The sequence below is a fragment of the Sinocyclocheilus anshuiensis genome, unplaced genomic scaffold (genome assembly GCF_001515605.1).
Source record: "Sinocyclocheilus anshuiensis isolate Anshui unplaced genomic scaffold, SAMN03320099.WGS_v1.1 scaffold308, whole genome shotgun sequence".
In the NCBI taxonomy this organism is placed as follows: Eukaryota; Metazoa; Chordata; class Actinopteri; order Cypriniformes; family Cyprinidae; genus Sinocyclocheilus; species Sinocyclocheilus anshuiensis.
This window is the reverse complement of record NW_015558619.1, coordinates 949,120-970,249: the sequence shown is the minus strand read 5'-3', so window position 1 is coordinate 970,249 and position 21,130 is coordinate 949,120. Positions and strand designations below refer to the sequence as shown.

Below are 21,130 nucleotides of genomic sequence, written 5' to 3'. Positions count from 1 at the left end.
GGGGTCATCAGGACAGACATTATAAAGTGCTCCAAACGTTTATTTCTAAATAAAAAGGTGCTGAAAAGGAAAGTACTGCAAAAGAGCAATATTTCATACTGCCGATGAGCCAAAAACGCTGGTAATTACTAAAGCATATGAACAAAGACAGTGAAGAATTTAATGCATGGGCAGGTATGGAGTCACACTGTGGTGGACAACACATAGCACAAAAAGTGATTTATTAAAATAAATGTTGATACAGTATATTAAAAAAACAAATATTTCATCTGCAAATGAGAACTATATTTACTGTTCCCATAAAGCAATTCCTGTGAAGCAGATACTCATCTACTCATATGAATGGGGCACTGTGAAGGAAAGCAGAAATTATGAATGACTTAATGAGCTGGAATTTGAATACATGCTTTGTCATTTCATAGGGCACAAGCTGATTAATAACCAGTACCATCAAATTGTCTTAAAGTAGAAAACATGAGATGAAGAGTTGCAAATGGGCTTTTTAAACATACTGGCTTCGGTTTGCCATAAACCCAAATAATACAGTACAAGTAAGTGTGAAAAAAAAAAATAACTCGAAACTATGTTTGGCACACTCTCAGAAAAAAAAAAAAAAAAAAAAAGAAAAAAAAATATCACAAATAAAAATCATTACATAAATTAAATTCACAAAAATAAATAAAATGATCTGGTGATATTACTGTTCGAAACAAGATTCGCAAAGGTTTCCGAAGCTTCACAGAATCAGTATTTTCGAAAGCACTCATCACAACAAACTAAGACCGATAATAAAAATCACGTATATAAAAATAATAATAATTAAAAAAAGTGAGAATACTTATTTAAAAAAAAAAAAAAAAAAAAAAAGGTACAAAAGCTATCACTTATCATTATCATCAGCTATCATTTAGGTACTAATAGCTTTAAGGTTCTTATATCCACCCTTTAGGTGTAGCTTTTGTGACAGCTTTTGTACCTTTTTTCCTGAGAGTGTTCTTCAGACTCATAAATCACAATGTAACTGTCACAAAGCAAGGCCAGACACAACAGGTAAGTGCAAATCAGGATGGTTTATTGACTGGGTAAGGGGATGGCTGGAATAGGTGAGTTAAAGGCAGGTGAGTGTCAACACAGTGAATGGTTCCAGGATGCTTATCTGAGTTCTGAGGGTGAGGATCGGATGCCGGTTACGTTGGAGAGCATGGAACAGTTTCCAAGGAGTCGTTGGAGGATCGCAGGAGGAACAGCATGTAATTCGTTCTAGGAGAATTTGGCAGAGAGAGTCCAGAGCAGTTCATAGGAGTGAACGGTAGACCGGACAGTGAGTGACTGTGCTGTGTGTGAATTTGTAGTGTGGCTTGATTGGTGACAGCAGGTGCGGGTGATCAGAACTCAGGTGACTGTGATCGGGTAATTATCCTGGATGGTGACTGAAGTGACTGTGATGAATCCCTGACAGTAACGTGGTTTTGTAACTTCACAACACAGGACCTCTTCATAGTCACTGCCTCCAGGCTCCAATTAAAACTATGTCAGAGCGTTAACATCCATCTAACGTTTTACCACGGTGTTCAGGTGAGATATTTGCACCGGTTTACAACAGCAGATCTCTAATAAACACGATTTATTATACCTGAACTAGTTTGTGAAACTGCCATCCATCATCAAATTGCTGGCCTTTCATTTAGCTTATGAAATAACAATTGAGGCAATGACATCATGTGAGTGCTAATGGTTATTGAGCTCTCTCTGCTCCATTACTGATGTCTAAACCCACTGCATAACCCTGAAAGACACAGCCCAGGATATATCAAAAGCAACAAATCCAACATATAAATCATCACAAACAAAACTATTCTCTTCATACCGAGGGAACAAGATGGTCTTATATTGATTTTATACAAAAGTTCAATAAACAAGTTTATTAGCCTACCAGTCGCTATTATGATGTAATTCACATAACAGAGAAGTAGCATACACTAAACAAAAGAACTGATACCTGTTATTCATAATTTAAGTATTTTCAAGAAAAAATGTTTGAATAAACTGTTTGAAAGATTATTGTCAGAATAAAGGCCCTGAAATACTATATACAGTTGAAGTCAAAAGTTTACATACACCTTGCAGAATCTGCAAAATGTTAATTATTTTACCAAAATAAGAGGTATCATACAAAATGCATGTTATTGTTTTTCAGTACTAATCTGAATAAGTTTAACTGTTCAGGACAAACGAGGGACTCGTGAACAACTATCACTAAAAAAAACAGCTGTGGATCATTCAGGTAACAACACAGTATTAAGAATCACGGGGATGTAAACTTTTGAACAATGTCATTTTTATAAATTCAACTATTATTTTCTCTTGTGGACTATATGTAAACATCTTTTATGTGAAATATCTTATTCAGATCAGTACTAAATAAACAATAACATGCATTTTGTATGATCCCTCTTATTTTGGTAAAATAATGAAAGTTTCGCTGATTCTGCAAGGTGTATGTAAACTTTTGACTTCAACTGTACAATCGATTAACAATCTCAGAGCTTACTGGTCTGCTTTAAAGGTTTATCAATTACTGTTAAAAATCAGTATCCTTATGGAGGTGGTACCATAGTTGGATTTTGTTTGAAATGACGTCACGCCAGTTCAGTGGTCATTTCACTTGACGTATATCAGGGCCTTTACAATTATCATTTATTAGTAAAACTGAAAAGGAGGGGTTGTTAGAATAATCAACTAAATGATCGAGATTTCATAGTTATCAATTAATTTTGTAGCCTTGTTTTTTTACACAACACCCTTTTCAAATAAAAACAAATACTTTTTTGCATTTTGGCAGTTCATTTACATGGCAACAGCGTTTTGGGGGCCTGAAAATGCTAACTTTTAAAAATGGTTTCAAAGCGCAAGTATTTGAAAAAGGTACCATCTCTGTGCAACCTACAAAAAGGTGAATTTGTGAAAACGGTGACATTATGTGCATGCGTATTACATGTTCGGTCTATAGACCTTATGTAGCTCTGCCCCTTTTCAACGCTGCGCTCTTTGTGTTCTATTTTTCATTTGTATTTCCACAGTGTGAAGATCGTACAAATTTCTGAACCGCTCATTTTAAAATCTTCCCGGTCTACTGACATTTGTTATGACATCTGCTTCGAACATTACATTCACGATAACTTAGTTAACTCTACAATAAATAAATCCACTTCACAAGCTAATTACTCTTCAACAGTGGTGCTATAGAGCTAACGCAAATACGTAAGTTCAAAGACAGAATTCTAAAGATGGCTGAGCACTTGTTTCTCTGGCGCATAAGGTCTATCCACCTTATTTTTCCTGTAAGAGTGGGCGCAGCCATTTTTAAATTTAACGTGTCTGCAGTGTCATCCGCTTCCAGCTATTTTTAGCTGTACAAAACAGCTCGTTTTGCTGCTTGATAAATGTATTATCTTAATAATGAACACTGGTTTGTAGTACAAACAGTTTTACCGTTTACTGATATTCTTCTCTTTATTTTCCTACAGTGGCTAATGAACCGGAAGTCTCGCACATACACAGAAAACGGCTTACTTCCACTTTTTGCGTTGTACACAATGACAACGCCAACTACTGGCCTGGCATGCATAATACAGCGTTTTAGTCGTTTTGTGTGGATTCGAGAAATGTGCCCTTGGAAAACACCAGACTCACCCAAAAATGCTTTTACTTTCAAAAAAATAAGAATAAAAATAAAAATGGCGAACAGAGTGGCTACCTTTACATGCAACCAAATAATCCGTTTGTAATCGGATTGCCAGCTCAATCGGACTGAAAAGCCTTCATGTAAACACGATCTGATTGAGCTCGAACGAAATTTCGACCGGATTGAAAGGGGTGGTTTCTTCCTTTTCTAATGCGATTGAGAGTGCATGTAAACGCTTAATCGGATTGAAAACCGAAACGGAAATGACTGTACATGTGCAATGACGTAGAAATTGCGTAATGACGTATAACGGCACAGCGGTTTGTAATGGATAAATATTAATTCTGCTGTTTAAAACAAATAAAGAAGCAGTGTAGGAGAGTGGTTATTATGTACAAACAGTGGGAAGCTCTATATTTGTGCAGTGTGCGCAAAAAAAACTATTTCGATTTGAAGCCTGTGACATATAAACGCGCACATCAACCCGAACACTTTATTTAGCCTTCATGTAAACACTACACTCAGATTCATAAATCGGAATGAATTCAGTCCGATTGAAACGAAAATTGTGCATGTAAACATAGCCAGTGATGTAAAAGTCCCAATGCTGTTGGACTAAATATCAGCACTCTTGGAACAGGGTTCATCCAATCAGATTCGAGGACCAGAACTAATTGTTGTATAATGCTTCACAGCAAGCCACAATAAGAAGGCCATCCAAGCATCAACAAACCCCAAAACAGAAGATGATTTCAGCAATAATATCGCCTCAGACATCTTGAACCTGCCCAAAGGCCCGTGAAAAAGGACTAATCAGCGCACGGCCCATATTATATGTAGACTAACCTTACAGCTCCACTCTTGCATTTGAACTGATGCTGCCGCATGACCTTCTATAGGCCACAAATACATCAGCAGGGAGAGTTTAATGCATGCATAATGGACATACAGAGCAGACAGCATAACAAAGCGCCGCATTGTTCATTCTGCTCGAAGGATATGCCGTCTGTCCCTTATGCCCGCGTCACATGCACCTGTCCCGTCCGTATTTCCAGACTCACCCAAAATCCCCGCTGATGTGGGCTGAGGGGAAGCGCTGTGCTGCTGCTGCTCTGGCCGCTCCGAGTCTCCTTGCGCTCGGTGTCTGTGCCGCGAGCTCTCGCTGTCGCTGCTGCTGCTGATGCTGCTCGCCGATGATGCAGCAGCGGCCGCCGCCGCCGCCGCCGTGTCGGGCATCATGCTGCTGCCGTTTCAGCGGGGAATGGATGCAGAAATGGGGCGCAGTGTGTGTGGATACACACTGGCTGGGTTAAATGTAGGTGAGGGTGAAGTGAAGGTTGTTGTGAGTAATCCTGTTTGCGGCGGGATGCGAAGAGAGACCGACTGCGGTGTGAGGAGGAGTACTATGGTGGAGGAGGGACAAAGAATGGGAGAAGAAGATATTATACACCGCCTCTCTCTCTCTGTCCGCCTTTGCTTTCAAACACTCAGATCCAGATATAGTCCACTCACACTGCCACCCTCTCATAGGAGACGTTCATTAGCCGGCTGACCTCAGCATGAGTGTATATTGATGTAGCCTATATTGATCTGTACATTAGAAATCAAACCTCAGCATTTAGGATGGCAAAACTCTGTAATTATTTTGGGCTGAAGGTTTTACAGAGATTTGCTTACATGTATGTTATGATATGCAATTATGCAGTATGTTACCTTTAACTTAATTTCTTCCCAAAAAGTTCACAGTAAAAATATTTTTTTTTAAATATGATGAACATTTTTCTAATTATTCATCCAGGTCTGATGGCAAGTTTTAAACAGAGAATAGTCTGTTTTCGTATGGGGCCCTATGATGACTGCAAAAAAGGCAACATAAGTCCTTCTAGTATTAAGGATAGATGTTAATATTCATTTAGGTTCTCTATCCAGACTACCCAGCACAAAGGGTAGACGATTTGAAGACCAGAAGTGTCATTAATTTTGTAGTATTTTTGCATTATGATTTAAGAGCATCTTTATCAGGTGCCAAATAAATATTTAAAAAATAATTAATAAAATATGATGATAATAATAAAGTTTTAAAGTTGACTGCTTGCAAATTCAAGGCTTATTTTTCATAGTTGTTAATAACAAGATTGACATAAAGATTATTGGAGTATGTTTGCAAGAAAAGTCTTATCAGTGTCACCCTGCCTTTTCTGTATAATTATGTGAAATTTATAAACATTTTTGAATGAAAGTTGTGTCTTAAATGCAATCATTTGTGTAAAGGCATAATCGTTTTGTTAACAGTTTTTTGGTTTCAATTTATATAAAAGTATACGACAAAGTATTTGTTAATATTTTTATTATTAACTCTCGGTTAATATGAGTTCATTTAGAAAATGCTGTTTAAAATATTTTTACTATGTCAACCGAAGTATCCAACTACCCATAATTTACTTAATTGTATCATTGGTTACATATACAAACTCAATCCTTGCATGTAGAAGAGTATTTGTGAATATATTTCTCCCTCTGTATTTCTGTGGGACTAAAATGAGACAGCCTGTCCGAAAGGATGAAGCAGGGTATTATTTATTTATTAATGCAAAAAATATCTTCCCAGCTGAATATTTCAGAATGGCTTAACTATGAAGGTGATTTATTATTCCTCTCTCTGAACAAAAGAGCATATATTGAAGGCGTATAACAGGGTGATTTTCTCCATAATCTAGATCTACAGTGGAAAATAATTATTTACATCTAAAATATTATTTATATTTAATGGTGATTTATATTCATAATACATACAGTTCTGCATTTAAATTGTTGTAAGATATTAAATGAATAAATATATAGGCTATGTGTAATAAAAACCCTTGTGATCCAAGTATATATTATCTGTAATTGTCACAACACATTTTCAAATGGTCTCATTACCACAACTCAATCTGATTTTACTAAAATGATAAATACTCTCCATTGTGATGAAATATAGTGTAAAATATACAAATAATTGATAATTACATGAAATAGCTTCACCAAGGGTTTCAGACATAGTCTTGCCCTATTGCTTTTACAAGCAATCACGTCAGCTAACAGCAAACCAAGCAATAATAATTTCTGCTTACTCGTCAAGCTCTTACATGCACCCTTCACAGCCTCACAACCTCTAAAAAAGCCAATGGAAACTTCATATTGGTAGTTTGATCTAGGGGTATTTAGCCTAAACATGTTCAATATCATAAATAAAGTTGCAATTGATTTAAAAAGTTCTGCTATGTATTTTAAAGGGTACAAATATCATGCAATCTCTCTACTAATATAATGTCTTAAAAACTACATGCACTGAAGGCCTATAGCAATTAGACAGGAATTAGAAAATGTCGCATGAAATAAATCACACGTTCAATTTTCATTTATTCTTTGAAAAAACATGTTGATTTAAGTTAAGTATAATATGTCATACTCCACGACATTGCTGACACTAACTAGAACGAGATCATGATCTTTTCAATTGAACACAACAGATAAGTCTCAAAATTTGAGTAGTTAAACAGACTAGCATGGTTCCCGTCACTAGTGCCACACGGACAGAACTGTAGGGCGCACAAAGGGAAAGACTTTTATTTGATTGACAGTGAAGCTGGCGAATAACAAGCATCGTTGCTCCCACGTGTATCGACGCCGACCAATGAAATTCATCTGAACGGAATCGACAACAACAAACCGCACGTGGAGCGCTCGTTTATGAAAGCGGTGTGAATAATAATGATTCAGCCGAGCTATTGACACATTAATCCTGTATATCAGCTCATTAACATGCACTTCACTCCAGTTACTTTGTTTCCCATGTCTTTAATGGCAGCTCTCGTGTTGTCATGTTCAGAGAAATGTTGTTTTTGAGGAAGCGATTTGAAGACCAGACCTGTCAATAATTTTGTAATATTTATGCATTATGAACTGAGAGCATCTTTATCAGGTGCCAAATAAATATTAAAGGGACAGTTCACCCAAACATGGAAATTCTGTCATTAGTTACTCACCCTCATGTCGTTCCAAACCCGTAAGACCTTCGTTCATCTTCGAAACACAAATGAAGATATTTTTGATGAAATCTGAAAGCTCTCTGACCCTCCATAGAGAGCAACACAACTGACACGTTCAAGGACCAGAAAGGTAGTAAGGACATTTTTAAAATAGTCCATGTGACATCAGGGGTTCAACCATAATTTTACGAAGCTACGAGAATACTTGTGCTCAAAGAAAACAAAAATACACACACACACACTCACACACTCACACACACACACACACACACACACACACACACACGCACACGCACTCGCACTCACACACACACACACAAACACAGACACGTCAACACACTCCCACCAGCGCGTTGGAAAATGTCGCGTCAATCACCTGAAAAGCAGACAAAACTATCTGCGTTTTTTAAAGCTGCACACTTTGTGGATAATTGTCATAAAAAGAAATGTTCCGATGTTTAGTTCAATGTACAGTTCAAATAAGAAACACATGAACCCCCCCTTCAAAAAAGCTATAAACCTAGGGGAAACACTGAACAGGTCAGAATAAGTATGTTATTTCATTTTTATATGTATATATCTGTTATGCTGAATGATGATGGAACATTATTTCAAAGAAAACAAAAATAACAACTTTATTCGTCTGCAGCGGCGATGAGGAGAAGTATATTGAATAAAGTCGCTGTTTTAGATTTCTTTGCGCACAAAAAGTATTCTCGTAGCTTCGTAAAACAGATTTTTAATAGATTTTACATTTGATTTATTCCTGTGATAGCAAAGCTGAATTTTCAGCAGTAATTACTTTAGTGTCACATGATGCTGATTTTCTGTTCAAGAAACATTTCTTATTATTATTATCAATGTTGAAGACAGTTGAGTTGCTTCATATTTTTTTGTGGAAACTGACACATTTTTTCAGAATTCTTAAGTTCTGTCTGAACAGTATTTATTTTAAATAGACATCTTTGGCAACATTATACTATAAGTGCTGTTATTGTCACTTTTGACATTTCAATTTAACATTTACTTCCTTGATGAATAGAAGTAATAATTTCTTTCAAAGTATATAAAATTAGGAATTATTTCTGGTTTGACACATTTCACTCGTTCAGGTCCTGCTAGTTTCACAGGAGTGGTCAGTGCAGAGTTTCACATCAACGGGGGTCCTGCTGTCATCCCTGCTGTCATCAGTGGAGTCTTACAAGCACTTGGTATGTGTGGTCAACCATTATTGTCCCAAATTGTTCTGAAATATGTCCTCGAAAACCCTTTATGTTCATTTTATCATGATAAATTTATTTTGCAAACAGCTAGTTATTGAATCAGCATTTTAACACTAGATGGCAGCATATGTTTTGTACTTTGTCATCTGAACCACATATTAACATTGTTTTCCAGTTGCTGCTTTTGTGTTACAAAAATATTGCAGCAGCAACCTAAATTACTTTAACATGTTTATCAGTAAAGGGGGCAGGAAATTCCAGACTGATGCTATAGACATGCATAATGTGGGAATTGTTAGGGGCCGTTCACACAAAACTCATTTTTCCATTCCAGTGCGCTTCTTTTCCATTGTTTTTTTTTTATATAAACACACACTAGACAGACATGTATGACCGTTGCGCACATGTCTCGCCTCTTTTAAAACCATTCCCGTTTTTAGGCGCAAAGACGCATTCTGCATGAATGGCTCCTTAAGTGATATACGTGTTTGATGGTTTCCTAATGGATGTGAATCAGTGATACACACAAAAAACTTGTGCGTTTAGTGAGCAGAACACTTAGGATTTCTCCAGGAGAACTGTCCATTATAGTGTGCTATATTATTCTTGATACTAAAAAATGTTAAAATACACTCCTGTTGAAAAGTGGCAGTAACAACATTTATAATGTTACAAAAAATTTCAGTTTCAAATACATGCTGTGCTTTGGAACTTTCTATTTACCCAAAGAAAAAGAAAAAATCATGGTTTCCAAAAAATATGAAGCAGCACAATTGTTTTCAACATTATAATAAGAAATGTTACTTCAGCAGCAAATTAGCATATTGAGGTCAAAGAAAAAAGAGGTTTTCAAGCATCAAAACAATAAAAGTTTAATACAGCTTTCCTTTTTTTTTGTATATTAGAATGTGTCCAGTTTGTTTGTTTTTTCCAGAGCAAAAAATAATGACTACCATACTTTTTTCCATGATTTTTGAAAGACACAACTAAAATGTTATGCAGTGTAACAATAGTTTATATACCAATTTAAGGATCACAGTGCACTGCAGCCTACAAAAACGAATTAATAATCATTTTAAATCTTTATCAATCTTTGCCACTATTTTTCAAACCACTAGGTTTTACCGATTAGTCAGCAATACGTTTTTATTAATTTAAAATAGAATAAAATTTAGTATGATCAGTTTTTCTTTTATATGTTTTAACAAGAACAGCAGTGTTTCCCCTGCCATTATATTAGGGGGGCACCCCGCACCCACCCTTGAAGGTCAAGTTGCGTCAATCACCTGAAAAGCAGACAAAACTATCTGCGTTTTTTAAAGCTGCACACTTTGTGGATAATTGTCATAAAAAGAAATGTTCCGATGTTTAGTTCAATGTACAGTTCAAATAAGAAACACATGAACCCCCCCTTCAAAAAAGCTATAAACCTAGGGGGAAACACTGAACAGGTCAGAATAAGTATGTTATTTCATTTTTATATGTATATATCTGTTATGCTGAATGATGATGGAACATTATTTCACCCATATTTTGACATTTTATTTTTACAAAAGCTATTTTAAACCTTACAGTAGACACCTTACTTGCATTTAATATGCTTTTTATGTATACAAAAATCATTTTTGTTAATTTAATTTTATGCAAACACCAAAATGGGACGTCTCAACTCTAGAATGATTTCTGAAGGATCATGTGACACTGAAGACTGGAGTTAATGGATGCTGAAAATTCAGCTTTGCATCACAGGCATAAATTGTATTTTAAATTCTATTAATAGAGTTATTTTAAATTGTAATAATATTTCACAATACTGCTGTTTTACTGGATGTTTGATTAAATAAATGCAGCCCTGGTGAGCAGAAAAGACTAGAAGGTGGGATCCAAGTCATATCTAGAGATCAGAATATCATAGAGAATTGAAGGGTGGGTTATTTTGACTTGGAGAAACTCCCTGAAAACCACATACAGTACACTAGCTGTAAGGAACAAAACACCCAGTTTTCTCATTCTTCTCCTCATTTTGTAACACTAGAGCACCTCTAACTAAACACATTCAAAATTGTACATGTGCTATGGGTAATTGCAAAAGCTGTTTTCCTTGTAGTGTGAGGCATAATGGATTGTTAATGTGATTTACTGTGGAAGCCAATAGAACACTTGTCATAAGTGTGTTCACATGAGAGGTTATTAAATAATTCCAGAATTTACTGCTAGATTGGGCAGTGTTGTCTCTCTGTCAGGGATGGTGTCCATCTATTGTTTGTGTGTAAGAGTGTGTTGATTGCTTGAGTCAGCGAGGAGCAGAGAGAAGGAGACAGGACATCCTGAGCAGGGTGTGCGCCAAGCCGACAGAGCCCTCAGGAGGACCCAGTGTGATGTCAGCTATTGGTTTGTGTAAAGACTCCTAGAAGAAGGTTTTTGGTATCAAGCACCAAGGATTTAAAAAAAATGTAATTCTGGAAATAAACAAGGTCTCAAAATTTTTTGGGAAAAACATTATAACAAAGAAAAGTTATGACACAGAAAAAGATTAGAAATATTATACAAGATTTCTGAACACAGCCCTCATGCAGATGCTTTCATTAAAGCAAACAGCGACATACTAAATACTAAGATGTTCTGATCTTCATGGTAGTTTTTTCAAACTTTTCACTTAAATAGTGCTGAAAACTAATTGAAACAATTTATTCTGGTCCTCAAATTGGATTGATTGAATAGCTTTCTAAGACTGGTATGCCAGTTGATGCAGTCACTGAATCTTTCACTCAACCGTTTTGTTCAAAAATACTGATTCATTCAGGCACAAAAAAAAAAAAGGGAAAATTGTCTAAAATTTACACTGCAGTTCAAAAGTTTGGTCTCCTGTGTTCACCCAGGCTGCATTTATTTGATCAAAAACACAATAATATTGTAAAATATTATTACAATTTAAAATTTACTACTTGAATATATTGTAAAATGTAATTTATTCCTGTGATGCAAAGCTGAATTTTCAGCATCATTACTCCAGTCTGCTTAATATTTTTGTTGAAACCATCATGCATTTTTCAGGATTTTTTGATAAAGTTCAAAAGAACAGCATTTATTTGAAATAGAAATCTTTTTTTTATAATATAAAAGCCTTACTGTCACTTTTAAGCAATTGACGCTTTGCAAAGACCTGCCCCCTTCATTACTGTTGCTACGTCCGACAAACCATGCCTCATGCCACAAATCATGTTCTCACGCAGTGAAAAATACATCGCAGAGCAAAGAGGACACTGACAATGGGCCGACAGACAAGACAGAGCTGGTTACTATTGGCATGAAACAAAGTCTCGGCTTTCTAATTTTGTCATGTTTTAAGAAATTCAAACAATAAATACGGTTTTGTGGCTCTTTAATGTGTCATGAGAAATCACTTGTAGCGCCCCCAGTTGAAGCGGCATGTTATAGCATAGTTATAGCATGAAATAAACATAAATGAACATTAGAAGGTTGAATCTAGTTTCAACCGCAGAAAGACGTCAATACACATTTTTTAAGCTTTAGTGAGACTATTACCGACATTCTGTGGAATTATGACTAAGTTGTTGTATTTGTGTGTTTTGTCAGTTATAGTGCTTGGCACATGTAGAGGCATTCATTGACTTCAGTGAGGATGAACTCATAGAGGACAGAATCTTAAATGACGGTACGTCTCCTCACATGGATCCTTGTCATTGATTCATTTCCAGAATGGTTTGCGAGACTTTCCTGTTAGTATTGACCTCAGAGAAACCACAGCAGATGTTGAGAGAAGGAATCAAGACCATTGCAAGTCTCATTGAGAGATGTTGTAGTTGTGCCTAAAAATACAGCATGTACAGTTAATGCACATGCCATCATTTGTCCAACTTTATTCAGATGTTTGGGTGTTATGTTTACATTAGAGTCTGTTCCTCTGGAGAATTGAGGGATTTCATTGTGCGTCAAGGAACAAGTCTGTCATAGACCATCTCCTTCCTCTGAGAGTTACAGACGGGCTGTAAAGTCACTAATAGAGGTCATGAAAAATAGTGTTTCCCCTCCATTGACACACTTCTAGTGTGCCAAAGCGCTGTGAATTTGTATGTTCAGTGCAAATTATTTTTATCCATGTCTTTTAAAGTTAGATCCCTTTTGCTGTTTATCCCTTGTGCATCCTTATGACTTCTTAATTTAAAAAAATAATAATTTTGGCTCTGTTAATGCAAACTAACCAAATTATTGCCAAAATGTGTTTTTCTTAATGTGGAATGTGGCATTTTAATATTTCACCCTCATTTCTTTTCATAAATCAGTTTTACACTAAGTACAAAAAATAGTTACACTCAGGACATTAAGGACAAAGATGTCTCCATTAAAAGTGCAATTTTTAATCCTAGTGCCATTTAGGCATAAAATCATGCATTAGTTTTTAATAGGCTTTGATTCTGTTGGCAAGGCTTCAAAATTTGTACTTTTTTTTTGTTTTATAGAAAATACTCACTTTTTTTTCCTGTTTTCTACTCACAAAAGGCCAATTGAATTGAAGTTATGTAATTAGAATTGTGTGAATGTATTGGTATCATTATAAGAGTGTGGCTTGTTTGTTTGGTTGAAATTTTATTTAGAACTAGTTTAACAAAAATATATATTTTTAAATGTAACATTGCACAAAAATAATAAAGCGTCAAAATAATATGGTTTCTGATCATATCCAATTCATTTATAAATAAATAAATTCTGCTTAGCATTTAGCATATGGAATATATATATATATTTTTTCATAAAAAAACAACAACAGTGGGATTATGTAAACAAACGGGCATTTAAAGGGTTAAAATTCAGAAAATAAATGCATTTTTGGTAGTTATGACAGACTAAAGTTGGTAAAAAAATCGCTGTTAGTGAAAGTGGGAAAATAGTATATAATAAATTAATATATAGTATTTGTGTAATCTTTTTGACATGGACATTGTTTGTCCTCCAAGTACCTCTGTTTAACTTTTTCAAAAACATTGCATTTCAGTTTACAAAATGTAGAATTACCACATCAACAATAACCTGCATACATTTGTTAGAGTCTGTTCAACCCTGACACATTGAACTGTTTGATCTGTTGCAGACTGATATGGAAAATCACCTTTCGGATCAGCGGAGAGGAGAGCGTCTGCGCAGCAGCGTTCAGGTGGTCATCGCTGGAAGCACTAACTCCGGCCTGCTTAACATGCTCAGTAAGAGCAGACCTACTACCTGTGTGAAATATTAAATTATGCTAAATACATTTCAAATATGATGGGTTTGTGTTTAGTAAGTGTCAAACTAAATCCTTGCTTCATACAGACTAGTGGTTCTCAGATTTCACTCTTGATATTGTGTGTGTGGTGACCCAACAGCAGCATATTAACATACTAGAGTAAAACTAAACATTCAGAAAATCAAACACTGAAATGTATTTATTTATTAATAACAATAATTATAGTACAAACTTTTCATCTTTGCTGCAAGTGAACTTGCATTTAATCTGGATTTTATGTTCTTTTATTTCACATAGTTTTGTTCATCTGTGTAATTTGGCTTCGACCATAATAACAGATGAATCAGTGCTGAAAGATTTTATTGGATGTACAGCGTTTGATGTCAGAGTAAAGGATGTGGGAAGTGTTTTGTTCTCCCTAATGCATTATTATTTGCTTAAAAACTCTGCAGGATTATATAGTTAGTTTCTTTTTTTTTTTTTTGCATTTAGCATTGTTTCTTCCTGATGTCTTTGACTGTATCAGAAGAAATAGGTCGGGATCCAGAACTGAAATACTGCTGTCCCAAATGTGGGGGTTTCAAACTTTTTGATTTTTGAAAGGTTCTGCATATAGAATATTATTGCAAATATAAAGCCAGTTTTATATGTTCATGTATGAAAGCTGTGATAGAAACTTGGTGACTGTGCGTGACAAATTATTAACGTTATAAAGACAACCAAATTAAATGTTTTTTTTCCCAAGTTAAATAATTTGAAATATTTTGTGCTAATTCAAATTGTTAAAATATTATCTTAAACAAATCTCATTAATATACTACCATTCAAAAGTTTGGGCTCAGTAAGATCTTTTTTAAAGAAAAAAAAAAAAATCAGCAATCATGCATTAAATAATCAAAAGTGACAGTAAAGGAATTTATAATGTTACAAAAGATTTCTGTTTCAAATAATTGTTGTTCTTTTCTTTAACTTTCTGTTCATCAAAGACTCTTGAAAAAAATGTATTATAGTTTTCACACAAATATTAGACAGCATTTGTGTTATCAACATGATAATAATAAGAAAAGTTTGTTGAGCAGCAAATCAGCATATTAGAATGATTTCTGAAGGATCATGTGACACTGAAGACTGGAGTAATGATGCTGAAAATTCAACTGCGCATCACAGAAATAAATTACATTTTACAATATTTTCACATTTATTAAGCAGTTATTTTAAATTTTAGCAATATTTCACAATTTTTACTGTATTTGTGATCAAATAAATGCAGCCTTGGTAAGAATAAGATATTTCATTCAAAAACATAACAAAAATCTGACAGACCCCAAACTTTGATTGTGTTAGCTTTGACAGCAATAAAAAAATTTTTTTGTTTAAATAATTTTTTCTTTTTTCTTTTTAATGGATCCTATAGCATCTTTCGCTGCCCCCTAGACCTTATTGTTTGTTTCTTCAACTTATAAGAAAAGAAAATATATTTCTGCTGTTCTACTGTTTGTTCTTTTGTCCACACTATCATTTTTATTCTTTTGGGCAAGTTAGTCTGTACTTGAGTGAACAAAACATTGCATCATACAAATATGTATGAGAATCATGTTTTACTTAAAACGGTTAAACAGATTTTAGGGGCAAAAGAGTCACATTGTCCTATGACAAAAGGATAATGGTTGTGATTAATGCACATAAAATGCACATAAAGTAACACCGTATGGCCTTTAATGACGTTTATCTCTGACCTCTGTGCTCTCCAGTAGCAGAAGGGGATGTTTGGATATCACCACACGTCCTGCCCCGAATTACCCCACATTCATCAGGCCTGTTATTGTTTGCGGTCCAGCTTGCAGCGCTGTGCTCTGCTGTCAGTTCCTGTGTAGTTTAATTTAATTAAGCATTTTGTGAATTCAATTATGTTTAAACCTAAAAAATGGAATTTCAAGAATGTAGCACATTTTGCACTTGAAGATTTGAGATTTGAACATTTGAAAAGATTTAGAAATGTAAAAGTTGTCGATTTTAGGATTGGTAATGTATATAAACTCTGAAAGGAAGTTCTCACAAAGAGCACTTGAGTGAAACTGGCCTCTTCCTTCCAGTGTGCATATGGAGATATACTTTAATTCCAGACTGTACCAGAATGGCAACAACGTTTCTTCAAACTTTCATCTGCTCAAGGAAACTGCAGAGCGCAGCACTGATTTAGAGCGGTTTATTGTGTTGATATATGTGCAGTTATTTTGGTTCAGCGCTGAGCAGCAGAGAACAAAAGACAAAAGGGCAAGAGATGCTGAAGTTGTTTTATTCAAGTATTTATTTAGGTATTCAAGGGGTTTTATTTATAGGTGTTTTATGTAATTATTCAGTTCCAGACAGATCATAGCTAACATGCTGTTCAAAAACAGATAATTAGATAATAAAAGCATTCAATGTTAAAGTGCCTTGCTAATGAATGAAACGCTGACATTTTACAGAAAATAACATCTTTAAGAACTTGCCTACATAAAAAAACAAAACTCATCAGACCATAATATGACACTGTGGTCTCTTATGCACCTCTTATGGTTTATTTAATGGTGATTTATGGTGATTTTATATTATAAAGAAATAATGAATTCAAGGGTACTTGGCAAATAAATAAATGCACATGAATTATTGATGCCATTCAAAAGATTAATTGGCAACATGGTTATATAAAGATGGTTAATTTTTGTTTTGTACTACGCTTTCGGATCTTATTTTAAGCTCTATTTTTAGGAAGACATTTCCTTATCTCATCTAAAAAAATGCATATGTTCCTGCCCATGCTTATTATTTGCCCATCACTGTAAAATACGTTTCTACAGGATGTGAACTTTGTGTTGTTTTTTTTGTGCTTGTAATCATCACATTTTAAATATAGTAAATCTTGGTTTTCTTGAAGCCTTGTGCATCTCCCTAGGTAATACCTCTGCCCTCCATCCTGAGAAAATTAAAGACTTTGGAGACGTCTGAGTCTAAGAACAAAATGTCTCATGGGCCCCCCAACATCTCAGCGAACTAGTTTTTATTGTCCTTGGACGTGCAAATGTGCATTGTTGTATGGCAAGCCATTTTAACATTTATTCCTTAAAACATACTAGTATCAATTTTCATGCTATTAGTACTTATTTTGTAGCTACTAGTGTATATTCCATTAGGTACTAGCGCTTATTCTGTGTTTATTCTTTGGCCACTAGCAACTTTAAAAAAATATTAATACTTATTTATTAGATACTTATTTAAATAGTGACTGTCTTTTTAAATATTGCTAGAAAGCATTCATTACTTATTAAATGCTATTACTTTTCAATAGATACTTGTTCCTATTTAATAGATAGAAACTATCTTCCTATCTTACTAGTCACAACTGTTATAGTCGTGTTACTCATGTTATAGTCAGATTGGCCATTGTAGAGTTCATTTAAAAATCTTACTAGTAAAATAGAAAATCTTACAAGTAACACTTAGAATAATAAATGAATGAATAAGTAACAGTGTATAATAATATATACTAGTGTCTAAAAAAATAAGTAGTAGTACCTAATGAATAACTACTAGCATATAAAAAATTATGTTCTAGTCACAATAGGAATACATACTAGTCAAAACTGAGTAGTTGGTATCTGAATGACAGATCCCCATAGAAGTCAGTAAAAAAATGTAAATGTGTTACTAGTAGCAATAGAATAGTTACTAGTCACTAAGTTATAGTATCTAATAAATTAGTGTCTAATAAAAAGTACTATCATCTAATGATTAAGTACTAGTATCTAATGAATAGCTACTAGTATCTTACAATAAGTACTAGTGTTTATTTAGTAGGTACTAGTGTCTAATGAATGAATACCAGTATCTAATAAATAAGAACTGGTATCTAATGAATAAATACTAGTGTCTTTTAAAAAGGTTCTAGTACCTTAAGAATAAACACTATTAGCCAATAAATAAGTATTAGTACCTAATGGAATGGATACTACTAGCTAAAAAAAACAAGTACTAGTACAGTGTTTCTCAACCCTGGTCCTGGGCGCCCCCCACCACTGCACATGTTGTATGTCTCCCTTATCTGACACACCTATTTCAGGTCCTGGAGTTTCTTTTAATGAGCTAATGAGTTGAATCAGGTGTGTTTGATTAGGGAGACACACAAAATATGCAGTGCTGGGGGGCGCCCAGGACCAGGGTTGAGAAACACTGTACTAGTAGAATCAAAATAGTACGTTTTATAAATTAAGTGTTAAAATGGCTTGCCATATACCAATCAGAACTGGACAGTTCTAAGTCAAAAATTTGAAATGAGTTACTAGTAACAATTGAATATTTACTAGTCACTACTGAATAAAATACTAGTATCTAACGAATAAGTACTAGTATCTATTTAATAGGTACTAGTATCTAACGAATTAGGAAAGGAAAGGATGTGTGGCCAAGTATGTTGTCCCATACTTGGAATTTGTGCTCTGCATTTAACCCATCCAAGTGCGCACACACACAGCAGTGAGTAGTGAACAAACACGCACACACACACACACACACACACACACACGGAGCAGTGGGCAGCCATATTGCTGCAGCGCCCGGGGAGCAGTTGGGGGTTCGGTGCCTTGCTCAAGGGTCTCACCTCAGTCATGGTATTGAGGGTGGAGAGAGTGCTGGATATTCTCTCCCCCCACCTACAATCCCTGCCGGACCTGAGACTCGAACCCACGACCTTCCGGTTACAAGTCTGACTCTCTATCCATCCTTAAGAATTATTTCCAGTATCTAACAATCAGTACTAAAATCTAATGAATAAGTACTAGTATCTTTAGAAAGCTTTTAAAAATGTAGCAAAAGAATGTAGTTTTAGTAAAAAGTTTAGTAGCATAAAAATAGACACTAGTACATTTGAAGGGTTAAATAGTGCTGTTCTTTGTTGTCCTTATTAGTTTCTGAACTAATTGCCGTATCTTCTCTCACTCTGTAAAGCTCAGCGTCCTGCTGCCATAGTGTCTCCCACAGCTGGGACCACCAGAGATGTGGTGGAGGTCCCATTGGTCATCAGGGGTATCCCGTGCTGCTGAGTGACACGGCAGGGCTACGGGACACCACAGACAGCATGGAGCAGGAGGGCGTCCGGCGCGCCCGTCAGCGGTATGTATTTACGGACACGAGTGGGAAAATCAAGCTAGAATAAAAACTCAGGCATTTTTGTGCAAACAATCCAACGTAATAAATATTGCCATCCTAAAAATGGCCCATAGAAGGGGAAATATCTCTCAAGATTTCTTGCAACTCACTGAGGGGAAATTATCTGTTTATTCACAGATTTAGATATAGGTGTGTGGCACATTTTTACACGACTGAATAGACATGGGAGGTTATGCAATAATATAAAGAGTTTAGTTACATAATGTTTGCAGAAAAAGAGGTGGCAGTTTAATAATGACCAAAAATTATGTAGTTATTTACAAATATATCAAAACAAGTGCCATGTCTTTTAAAAGAACAGGTTACAAAAGAAGTCTGTTTGGTTTGAAAATATAGATGGTTGTTAAAGTTGAACTTGAGGAAAAACCAACCAGAATTTTTGTTTCTTTGTTAATTTTTGTCAGGGAAACTGCACATTATTAATACCTAAACAGCATTTTCACAATTTTGATTTGACATTTTTGATTTCATTTTTTTCAAGAAACCACGATGCCTTTTTATATCTTTCAATTTTGATGGGAGTCTATTCCAGTCATGGCTTCCTCTAAAGGCAAAAGATAACTGACTAAAAAGAGATAAATAATCCATTTAACCAGTTCTTTTTACTGATATTCAAATTTTCACACTCATTTTTTTTGCATATTAACTGTTTAATTAATTTTTACAACTAGCTACAATTACAAGCGAGCAACACAACAAATTTTTGACAAAGCCCCAAAAATGTATTTTGGTCATTTAGACCAGAGGTGCCAAAATATATGAAGAGCCCAAAATTAAACTTGATTGAGTTTCGTGTGCCAAAAGTAAATGTTGCATTATATCCAATTATATTGCATTAAAAATGTCAATAATTAAACAAAAAAAATATATAACAATTTTTTAATTAAGTTTACTTTTTTAATTTACATTTCAATGCAAAAATAAAACAAACAAACAAAAAAGCAAAAATATAAATTAGAAATGAACACATGCTTTGATGGCATGCTTTTCCTTCATGTTTTTATATGGTATGGTGGGCGAAATCAAAGGTAATTAGACCGTACAGATCACAAAACAACTACGCATAAACAGCACAATTCATATTAATCCTTATTAATTAATCAATAAAATAGAGTTTTAAAACAGAAAAAAAAGAAAAGAATTGTTCCTGCATTTTAGAACAAATTATTATTTTTGAAAACTACAGTATAAAAAGGTCTATCATCATTTATTTGCAGATATCTTTTTAAAGTTTTATTTTATCTAATGCAATGCAATTCAAACATTTTAAGCATGCACAACCGTGTCCAAGTGCCATCGTTGCACATTAGGCATTTCCTTTGTCACAGTTTACCTTTGTGTGTCGCAGTGCATGATATTTTTCTGCCTGTACAGTATGCTGTGATTTACTAAAGTGATGGCATAGACAGGAAGTGGCCAGTTTGTTTCTGCGAGGTCAGAGGTTGTAAGATGCTGACCAGGCTCAGGAAACAGGCTTAAGAAACGACCTTCCGCTGCTGCCCACATGAAGCAGGCAGATCTGTCTCTTGTGGTCGTCGACTTGGTGCAGCTTCCTTCAGAGCCCCAGCTAGTGCCCGTCTTCCTCAGCGGACACTTAAAGAGTATCCTTGAGCACTCATCTCACAGGCAGGACTGCATCCTGATCCTCAACAAAAGTGACCTCATCTCTACCGAGCACAACCGCAGCATCCAGGCGGCCCTCCAGAAGGCTGCTGATGCCTCCCATTACTACAAACAAAAGTAA

The 21,130-nt window shown here is 35.1% G+C and overlaps 1 protein-coding gene and 1 pseudogene across 1 annotated transcript in view; one reads left to right on the top strand and one right to left on the bottom strand.

Moving 5' to 3' along the window:
* LOC107680545 (anoctamin-8-like) overlaps nucleotides 1-5,087 on the bottom strand; it is a 25,820-nt gene extending 20,733 nt beyond the window's left edge. The window contains exon 1 of the mRNA XM_016476473.1: nucleotides 4,747-5,087. Within this exon, the coding sequence (XP_016331959.1) occupies nucleotides 4,747-4,924 (178 nt within the window). The 5' untranslated portion in view covers nucleotides 4,925-5,087. The remainder of the gene's footprint in view (nucleotides 1-4,746) is intronic.
* On the top strand, nucleotides 4,923-21,130 carry LOC107680464 (tRNA modification GTPase GTPBP3, mitochondrial-like; annotated as a pseudogene).